Source organism: Musca autumnalis, unplaced genomic scaffold, assembly GCF_047663935.1.
Source record: "Musca autumnalis isolate F117 unplaced genomic scaffold, ASM4766393v1 scaffold_2, whole genome shotgun sequence".
NCBI classification, from domain to species: domain Eukaryota; kingdom Metazoa; phylum Arthropoda; class Insecta; order Diptera; family Muscidae; genus Musca; species Musca autumnalis.
Genome location: NW_027411755.1, coordinates 98,562,497 through 98,573,337, shown reverse-complemented (window position 1 = coordinate 98,573,337; position 10,841 = coordinate 98,562,497). Strand labels below are relative to the sequence as shown.

The following is a 10,841-nucleotide window of genomic DNA, read 5'->3' as shown; positions in this document are numbered from 1 at the left end:
ATTATCTTTGCGAGAGAAAACATTCCGACATCTACGCACAGGACATATGCTAAGAATCTGACTAAAGTTACGATACAAAATAGACAATTGAAAATTAACATCATTGGAATTATACATGCCAGAGAAATCGCACATAAAAAAGACTCTTGCAATGTTTCAGCATTTAAAACACTAAAATCAATAAACTCATTGTTTAGCACTTTACCTTTTTTCACTTTTTTCCATAGAAAAGATTTTATGTTTTTTTTTGTTCAACTTTTAATTCAACTTTATTGATAATTTTGATAGATTTTCAAGGTAAGTATTTACAATGGGTTTCTTTTGCATTTAGGTGTTCACAGATAAGTATTTAGGATTTGGTTTTCAAGGTAAGTATAAATATTTTTCTTTTCACAGGTTTTTCGTGTGTTTCAAAAAAGGTAAGTATTTAGGTATGTATCAAAGGTAAGTAGCAGGTTTATGTACAAAGGTAAGTATAAGGAAATTCACAAGGTAAGTATTTTATGGTTTTTTGTACTATTCAGGTATATGTATGTTTTTAACACGGTAAGTATTATATGTTTTTGTTTCAGGTATAAAATTATAATTACAATATTGTTTATACACATTCGATTATTAGGATTTGATTTTTATGCAAATTCACTTTAATGTTTTAATTATAATATTTTGTAAGTTAACACTTTTGTACTTCTCACTTCGTCACGACGGGGGTGGTGCGTGTTGATCGTTTTGATGCTCAAACTTCGATTGACTTTCTTCTGTTTTGCATCGTCACATAAAACCTGTTTTGCATTCCAATGGTTTTGGAAATGCAGAAACAGAAATGGCAAAATATACAAATTATGTTCTCGCTTGCTTGTAGGTATGTGTGTATGTACTAAAAGCATACCGCTATGCTACAGTAGTGTACCAAATAAATAGCACACTTAATGGGCAACAAAATAGCACACCTTTATAATAAAATTTTTGGACATTCATGTACATGCCTCCCCCGCCGTGATATCTGTGAATAAAAGAGTTTAATTAGTAGGCATATTTTTAATTGGGCCTGAAAATACATAGCCTAATTTTGTGTTGAACGCCTTCACATCTCCAATGCCAGCCGGTGTACAGCCCTCCTGGTGAATCGCAGAGAATGTATCGGCTCCCAACTCTAAATCAATGGGAATGTTGCTGCGAGGATCGGGGTCAGCGAGAGCTTGCGGCGCAAAGTAGCCTGTAGGGTCTTCTAACAAAGGGTCGGAATAGGGTCTGCGTGGCAATTCATCGGTAATAAGGGCGTTTACTTTTAAAGCCCACGTGCCGTTTATGTTCCTGGCCATAATCTTGAAGGTAGCAAATCGGCGACTCTGATATATTATCGATCTGAGACCAAGCCTTTGGAACGTTGAATAGGCCATTCTGGACATCGTGGCCGACTGACAAATGAGTGCTCGTACAGTCTTCCAAGTATCTACACTGTCGGCTGAGACACGCACAAGGGCTGTGGGGACGAACACCAAATCCCAAGAGAATGAAGGCACCACAATGGGAGCTGGTTGTAAGGTATTATCTAACTGTGGGGCCCCATGTAATAAGGTGTGGTGTCGGTGGTCGCACCTTCTGCAGCTCGTCAAACTGGTGCAATCCGGTGCCAGATGACTACGGGCCAAACAGTTCCGACAGTACCCTCTCCGTTCAACGGTTTCGTACCTCTGAAAAGCAGACTGCTCTCTAAACCTGGGGCATGTTACGATTGCGTGATCGTCCTGGCAGAGCCCGCAGGCATATTGCCAGAAACTCGGCCGATCCCTTCTTTCTTCTCGCTGACCCGATCGGCTTCTTGATTGTGGTCGTCTTTGTGGCTGTTCTGGTTGTGGCTGTTGTTGATGCTGACGCTGCTGTTGTTGATGCTGACGCTGCTGTTGTTGACGTGGTTGATGTTGTTGATGGATTGGCTGTTGTTGAGGTTGCTCTGGTTGTGGTGGGCGATTTTGTTGTTGTCGCCTGTTTGGGGGTCTTTCCTCCTCTTCTTCGTCCCAATTATTGTGTGGGAGGTAGGCAGCCATATCTGTAATTAAAAGAGAGAGAGGAGTACCAAGTTTTTTAAGAAAAGAGGGTCCGACTAGTCAGTCGGTAAATAGCTTGACAACTTTGGTTATGGGTCGACTAGAGATGCCAAGCGAAGTTTTGATGTCTACCACTCTAATGTTATCGTCCACCCCCTTATATGTCTTAACAATTCGCCCCAACTTCCACTCCGTTGGCGACAAGCGATCATCTTTCACGACCACAAGATCGCCTTCTTTTAAATTGTCTTTCTGGTATTTCCATTTATGTCTTCTATGAAGTTCTGTTAAGTATTCATGTTTCCATCTATGGCAAAAATGTTGTGAAATTATTTTAAGTCGCTTCCAGCGATTAACATATGAAAGGTCGGAATCGGAAATATCCGGTTCTGCTGGCTCTAACATCGGTGCCCCAATGAGAAAATGAGCTGGTGTTAAGGGAGCTATGTCGTTAGGGTCGTCACTGGCTGGACTCAAGGGTCTTGAATTCAGACAAGCCTCAATACGAATTAATATTGTAGTGAATTCTTCGAAAGTAAAATTAAGATTTGGAAAGCTTTTACGTAAATGAGTCTTAAAGGACTTAACACCGGCCTCCCACAATCCACCCATGTGGGGAGCGCCAGGAGGTATAAACTTCCACTCTAAGTTTTGATGAGAATTTTGGGTAATAGCTTGTGAACTAAGATTTTTCATAAATTCTGCTCTATCTTTTTTGAGTAATTCAGATGCACCGACAAAATTGGTGCCGTTATCGGAGTATACACACGCCGGACAACCTCTACGACCTATAAATCGAGTGAAGGCAGCTAAGAATGATTGCGTCGAAAGATCGCTAGTTACTTCTAGGTGGATTGCCTTGGTGGCGAAACAAATAAAAACGCATACGTAACCCTTCGTTATTAAACACGCTCTACCAGTAAAGTTTTTGATATTGAAAGGGCCGGCAAAGTCCACCCCAGTATTGTAAAAGGGTCGTGTTAGAGAAGTCCTCTCCGGCGGAAGAGAAGCCATGATTTGATTTTGACTGTGTTTCTTATACAATGTGCAAATTTTGCAGTTATGAATGGTCTTTTTTACTAGAACTTTCAGTTTGAATATCCAGAACTCTGAACGTAGGACTCGAGTCATGAGCTGATTTCCACCATGCATAGTTATTTGGTGTGTAAATTCTACTAGGAGTTGCGATAACTTGGACATATATGGTAACAAGATGGGATGCCTTTCATTTTCTGTTAAGGCAGGTGATTGAACAAGGCGACCATTTGCTCTAATAAGGCCATTTGAGTCAAGATACGGATTTAAAGAAACAAGACCGCTACTAGATGGAAGTTTAGATTTTCTTTGCAATAGCTTGTACTCGTTTTCAAAATAATATTTTTGGGTTACCATGATAACTAGACGTTTAGCCTGTTGAATCTCTTCAAGGGAGTAATCGGGACAAGCTCGTAAGTGTTTTTTGTAGTATCGCATAGCACATGCATATGCTCGATATACTCTGTTTAACTTTGAGAAATTTACCAAAGGGTCTTTCTTTAAAAGTTCTTGTCTGGCATCATCAGTAATGGTTGTAAGGGTGAGAACCTTAGCTGATTTCTCTTCTAAGTTCGTATCTAACGGAATATTATTTGAGGGCCAACTAGATTTTTGGTATTTTAACCACTGGGGTCCATGCCACCATAGATTATGTGTTTTCAAATCGATCGGTGAACATCCGCGACTTGCTACATCAGCGGGATTCGCCTCAGAGTCAACATGACGCCATCGATCATTACCAACATTTTCAATAATTTCTGAAATTCTGTTACCTACAAAGGTACTCCAATGGCACGGTGGTTTTTTAAGCCAAGCTAAAACGATTGTGGAGTCTGTCCAATAATAAGATTCAATATTCGACATCTGAAGATTTGATATTATTGTAGAGGCCAATTTAGAGAGAAGTACAGCTCCGCAAAGCTCAAGTCGTGGCAAGGAAATCTTTTTAATCGGTGCGACCCTGGTTTTTGCTGCTAGGAGAAATGTGTCAACACTTTTATTGGGATTTTCTACCCGAATGTAGAGGGCCGCGCCATACGCGCTCTCTGACGCGTCGCAGAATCCATGAATCTCAATTTGATTAGTTGGTGTGTACTTAATCCATCTTGGAATAGTGATAGTGTCAATTGAGAAAGTATTTTTAACAAAGTTTTGCCAATTTAATAGTGTCATGGGTTTGAGAGCGTCATCCCAGTCTATTTTGTCTAACCAAATTTGTTGCATGATTAATTTGGCTACTACTATTACTGGAGCTAACCAACCACATGGGTCAAACAATTTGGCAATCGTAGATAGAACTTCCCGTTTTGTATAGTTAATCTTGTTTTCTATAGAAGGCGATGGGATTGAAAAACTATCCCCCGAAATATTCCATCTGATACCTAGAGTCTTGGTAGAATCATTTTCAGACAGATCTAGCCAATTGAGAGGCAAAAGGTGATCACTTGGCAGGTCTTTAATTATTTTGGGCTCATTTGAAGTCCATTTTCTAAGTTGAAAACCTGCAGAATCAAAGGCAGAAATTAATTCTTTGCGAGAGTCTAACGCTTCTTGTATGGAATGACCTCCCGCTAGGACGTCATCAACATATAAGTTTTGTAAAATAACTGAAGCAGCTCTAGGGTATATATCTTTTATGTCTTCTGCTAATTTCATGAGAGTACGGAGTGCTAAAAATGGAGCACAGTTCACTCCGAAAGTGACCGTCAAAAGCTCATAATCTTCGACTGGGTCAGAAAGAGATTTCCTAAAAAGAATTCGTTGATAACGAGTGTGATTTCTATCCAATAGAATCTGACGATACATTTGTGTAACATCGGCATTGTAAACATATTTGAAGAACCTCCATTTTAATATTTGCAAAACAAGATCTTGCTGAAGTATGGGTCCAGCGAAAAGATTATCGTTGAGGCTTCTTCTATTTGACGTGGGGCTTGACGCATTGAATACTACCCTAAGTTTAGTAGTCAATCGATCTGGTTTAATCACCGCATGGTGCGGCAGATAGTAATTTGGGGTCTGATCTATTTCCTCACGTGAAAGTTTTCTCATATGTCCCAGCTCTAAGTATTCTAATATCGCTTTGTCATATGAGTCTTTGATTTCTGGAGTCTTTGAAAGTTTTTTCTCCATTCTATAAAACTGTGCGAGGGCTATATTACGAGAATTGCCGAGCTCCTCACAATTTTTAAAGGGCAGGGTAACAATATACCTCCCATCTTTATTTCGTTTTGTTGTTTCTAGGTAGTTTTGTTCGCAGAATGAGTCTTCTTCTGACCTCAAAACTCTTTTTGGGGGCTCTTCCACCTCCCAAAAACGTGTAATAATCTTTTCGATTGAAGTGGTGTTAAACAAAGAAATGTTATGTGGATTTCTAGTGGTTTCGGGTATTGGACCGCCTACTATCCAACCGAATACTGTTTTTTGCGCTAAGAATGAGCCAAAAGATTTTATGGGAGTCCCTATTTCGAAGATTAAGGGTCCTATATCCATTCCTATGAGAAGATCGACAGGTTGACTTATGTGGAATTTCGGGTCTGCTAAGTTAAGACCAATAATATCTGTAAGTTTACTCTTTTCAATATTTTGTGAAGGCAAATTAGACGGAAGGGTCTTCAAAACTGGTGCCCATACATCTAATTCAAAGCTAGGGTCTAAACGAGAACGCAAAGTGAAAAGACAAGATTTTGTAGAAGTTTCTGAGACGATTTGGCTAAGTCCTGTAACATGAACAAGGTTTTTCTTGGTAGGCAATTTTAATTTGTTTCGAAGTTTTTCAGAGATAAAAGTAGATTGTGATCCAGGGTCAATAATTGCTCTGGCATCATATGATTGTCCTCTATTTTCGACCTGTACTATAGCAGTGAAAAGCAAAGTTGCACTAGGGTTATGTTCGAAAACTCTATGCTCTTGTAGAGTCAAGGTTGTAACGTTTTGTGGTTCTGTGGACTGTATTGTGGTTGTGAGAGCTGAAGCACTAGTACTAGGGCGCACTTCATCTCTTTCTAAGTTGTAATTCTGGGTTTGTTGTTGGGTGTCTGTTCCCTTATGTAACATGGAATGGTGTCTCATATTGCAAGTACGACAACCAAACCGACTTTTACATTCTTTGACGCCGTGATTAGACGAAAGACAATTGTAACAAAGGTGTGAGATCTTGACTAAATGAATTCTATCATTTACTGACTTTCCTAGGAACTGAGAACAATCTCTAATAAAATGATTTGCTTTGCAAAGTGGACAATTTTGCGTATTTTGAGTCTTTTGTTGTTGATTCGAAGTTTGTTTATTCACCGAACCCCCCTTATTTTGTGAATTTGGCCAAGTATTGGTATGGAAACTGTTTGCAAATTTTGATTTTTTACTAAAATCAGTTTTTTGTTGATTGTATTTTGTACTTGTAGGCTTAATATTTCCTACAGATTCTAATGTCTTGAATTTATGGGTCAAATATTTGTTTACCTGCTCCCAGGTGGGCAAAGTTTTGCTGTCGTGCAAAGAGTTTTCAAATTCCTCTAGAAAAGATCGAGGTAGTTTTGAGGAGCAAAGATAAATAAGGATAGGATCCCAACCCTTTACATCAACTTCTAGAGTCTCAAGAGTCTGAATACAACTATTAATGGTACGTTGAAGTTTTTGAATTGTGTTACTTGAATCAAACGCTATATGGGGTAAATTGAAAAGAATTTTGATTTGCTCGTTGACCTGCATCCTTCTGTTTTCATATCGCTCAGTGAGATTCTTCCACGCTAACTCAAAGCCATCGTTTGTAAGTGGGACATGACTGACTATCTCTCTAGCTTCTCCTGTTGTTTTCTGGGTCAAATGGAAGAGTTTTTCAACTTTACTTAGTTTTGAATTTTTAATATATATCGCTGTAAAGAGGTCTCGGAACGTAGGCCACTCGCTGTAACCTCCACTGAATGTGTCTGTGTCACATGGGGGAAGTCTTGAAACAGGTGTAAATTCTACTTCAGTATTGAGTTTTTGCGTCATTTGAGATTCTCTTTTAACTTTTTCTTCGGCTTGTTTCTGCTTAACTAACTGAATTTGCCCATTAATCGCTCCTACAGCATTTTTGTAAATGTCAATGGCTTCTAGATAATGAGTTCTTAGCTTATTTTTGTCAATTTCCTTTTCACCTTCCCCTGGGACATGATCCCTGCATTCTTCATACGCTCTTTTTACATGGTCATAAACCGAATCTAGCTGAACTCTTGATGCCTCTAATCTATGAATATCATCTTCGGTGTTCGCTATACTTAAAATCGCTGCATAATCTTTTAAATCATTAAGACAGTTAACAAATTTTTCACGATTAAGTTTGGCCATCTTTCTTTGTAAATTAGATCTGACTTTAGAACAAATTTGCTGAGTCGCAAGAAATGACAAAGTAGTCCAATCAAAGGGTCAAACCTTTTTGTTATTGGGTAAAAAACAGAGTCAGAAAATTTTGTCTTAGCAAAATTTTGATGTTAATTCCCAAATAAATTCACGACAACTGGATATTTTGTAGAGTAGAGTAAATGTTTTGTGGAGTACGATAAATGTTTTCTCCAATGTGAGTACAGAGAATTAAAATTATTTGATGCCAAATATTTTCATTCAAAGAACGCAAGAAAAAGTTTTGAAAGGTCGAAAAATTTCAATCAAAATCCGAAAAAAATTTCCAAAAATAAGTCGAAGAAAAATGTGTGTTGGGTTATCCAGAAAAAAAGTCCCAAAGAACAGCAAATTGCAGAAATAACAAGGTTGTAATAAAACCCTAGTTAAACAGCAAATTTTATCAGAAAAAGTGAAATGATTTTTTGTACGCAGTTGTTTTTTGAATAATTGTCTAAATCCACAACTATTTTAGTGACGCTTTTGTAAATAAATTGTTGAGAGAATGATTTCGCTTTAAACACAGACGAAAATTTTTTGTTTTTTCCAATAATAATTGGTTTTGGGTGGAAACAAAAATGTCTTAGTAAAGAAACGAGTCAAGCCAGAGCAAAATCCCAGCAAACAATTTCAAAGGTGAATTATTTTGGGTCCAAAAAATCCAAATTGTTAGCGAAAAATGCTTTAGAATGTCGTATTGTTGTTTCAAACTGGTTTAAAATTAAAAATTAATTAATTTAAAATCAAAAATTTTTTCAACAAAATATTGCTTATTTGCAAAAAAGACAAAAATATTTTGTGTCTAAATCAAAAATTTTCATCCAAAAAATTTCAAAGATGCTGTAAAAATGTATGAGTATCAAAAGTTATATAAATTTTCATAAGATAAGAAAAAGTTTAAAGTGTCGAATGTTTAGGTTAGTTAACCTCAAATTTTTGGGCGCTTGTCCACCAAACGCTTATGCTTATGTACGTAAAAGGCGCAAAATGTTTTTTTTCCAATTTTTCCCAAAATGGATGTATTGGGAAATCAATATGGCGCTTATGTATAAATTGTTTAATATTGTTGTTTGTGTGTATGTCGCCGTATAAGATTTTTTCCAAAATTTTTGTAAACGTTTGTAATTTTTATGTTAGTAATTTCAGGTTATTTTCCCATAAATTGTGTGTGTTGTATGTGTTTTTGGGTCAATAACCGACAGAAATTATTTAGCTTCCAAAAATAATATGGTTTCCAAGTGACTGATGATTTTCCAAAATATATATCGGGTCAGACTTCCAAAATTTCCAAATTATTGAACGGACGGACAAATATGTATGAGCGAAAAGGTCGACTTTCCACAAGTCTCTCACTAAACTTTCCAATTTTTCCACAAAATTTCTCTTTTTCTTCTTGTATTTAAAAATGCATGAGAAAATTTCCAAAATTGAGAGAATTTTCCAAAAATTCCACTATGTTATGCTTGAACTGTGCATGTATTTGTAAATTGTTAGATTTCCACAAAATGATCTAACCAAATTTACACAAAAATTTACCTTTTTAGAAATTTATGTGGATAAATTGAAAAATCTTTGTTACAAAATCCCAAATTTCACTAGGTTGTATGTGTTTGTGTGTGTATGTGTGGACGTATATGTGTGTTCCCACTTTCGCTGGGTCAACTTCAGTCCGCTTTTCTAGGGTTATGTAAAAAAACTTGGGTCTTTGTATCCAAAGGTGTCAATTTGTGATGTAATAGCGAGTTATCGTATAAAGGGACAGTGTCGGGAGTCAAAATTCGCCGTACCCTGTGTTCCTTTTTTGATGCCACGCTCCAAATCAAAAAACTTATTTGTACTCACTTTGCTCTGTTTGGTTATAGGGTCTAGGTAAGTATATGGGGGGGTTTTAACCTTTTGTCCGTCTGTCCGCCTTTCCAAATCCTCAGCTCCAACTCTCCAACTGATTGTTTGTTGTTGTTTTGTTACGCGTCACCGTATTCGCGTTTAGTTTATATTGGTTTGTTTTGTAGATATTGTTGTGTGTTGTAGAAATTGTATGTTTTAATGTTTAAATGTTCACTTTTGTTTCAATGTAATTTGGGTTTTTTTTTTTGATATTTATGTTTTTGTATGTGAACTTTTTTGTTTAGTATTTTTAAAACAAATTTAATTTTAATTTTTTCTTTCTTGTAAAATAATTTTTTTGTTTAATCACTTTTTCCACGTCCCACTGTAATATTCCACTGTCTGCGTTCCACTGTATTTGTTTTGTTTTAAGTTTCCACAAATTGTCACTGTTTTGCTTCTTATGTTGTTCTCTTTACAAACTTTATTTTTTTTTTTCAATTTTGTTCACTGCGTTTGTTGTTGTAATTTTTCAATGTCACTAGTTTCACAATTTTGTTGTTGTAAAAAACTCTTCCAAAAAATTCCACTTTTATGTTGTATTTGTTTTTTGAAAATGTTAAGATTTTTCTTAACCACACATATTCGGCTCGACTAGGACCAAATGTTTAGCACTTTACCTTTTTTCACTTTTTTCCATAGAAAAGATTTTATGTTTTTTTTTGTTCAACTTTTAATTCAACTTTATTGATAATTTTGATAGATTTTCAAGGTAAGTATTTACAATGGGTTTCTTTTGCATTTAGGTGTTCACAGATAAGTATTTAGGATTTGGTTTTCAAGGTAAGTATAAATATTTTTCTTTTCACAGGTTTTTCGTGTGTTTCAAAAAAGGTAAGTATTTAGGTATGTATCAAAGGTAAGTAGCAGGTTTATGTACAAAGGTAAGTATAAGGAAATTCACAAGGTAAGTATTTTATGGTTTTTTGTACTATTCAGGTATATGTATGTTTTTAACACGGTAAGTATTATATGTTTTTGTTTCAGGTATAAAATTATAATTACAATATTGTTTATACACATTCGATTATTAGGATTTGATTTTTATGCAAATTCACTTTAATGTTTTAATTATAATATTTTGTAAGTTAACACTTTTGTACTTCTCACTTCGTCACGACGGGGGTGGTGCGTGTTGATCGTTTTGATGCTCAAACTTCGATTGACTTTCTTCTGTTTTGCATCGTCACATAAAACCTGTTTTGCATTCCAATGGTTTTGGAAATGCAGAAACAGAAATGGCAAAATATACAAATTATGTTCTCGCTTGCTTGTAGGTATGTGTGTATGTACTAAAAGCATACCGCTATGCTACAGTAGTGTACCAAATAAATAGCACACTTAATGGGCAACAAAATAGCACACCTTTATAATAAAATTTTTGGACATTCATGTACACTCATAAAATTGCGGGGACACCCTATTGACCACACTTAAAGACATAAAAATAAATGAATGGTGCGAAACACCTGGACATTGGAACTGACT

General features: G+C 36.2%; 1 protein-coding gene across 1 annotated transcript; it reads right to left on the bottom strand.

Annotated features, from left to right (window-relative positions):
* Positions 1 to 233: 233 nt before the first annotated feature.
* On the bottom strand, positions 234 to 10,771 carry LOC141394338 (uncharacterized). The gene is made up of 2 exons (XM_073968606.1): positions 9,309 to 10,771; positions 234 to 2,050 (listed from the first exon to the last, which is right to left on the bottom strand). Exon 2 carries the CDS (start codon positions 2,046 to 2,048, stop codon positions 1,020 to 1,022), a length of 1,029 nt encoding a protein of 342 aa, XP_073824707.1. The 5' UTR covers positions 2,049 to 2,050; positions 9,309 to 10,771; the 3' UTR covers positions 234 to 1,019.
* Positions 10,772 to 10,841: the final 70 nt, after the last annotated feature.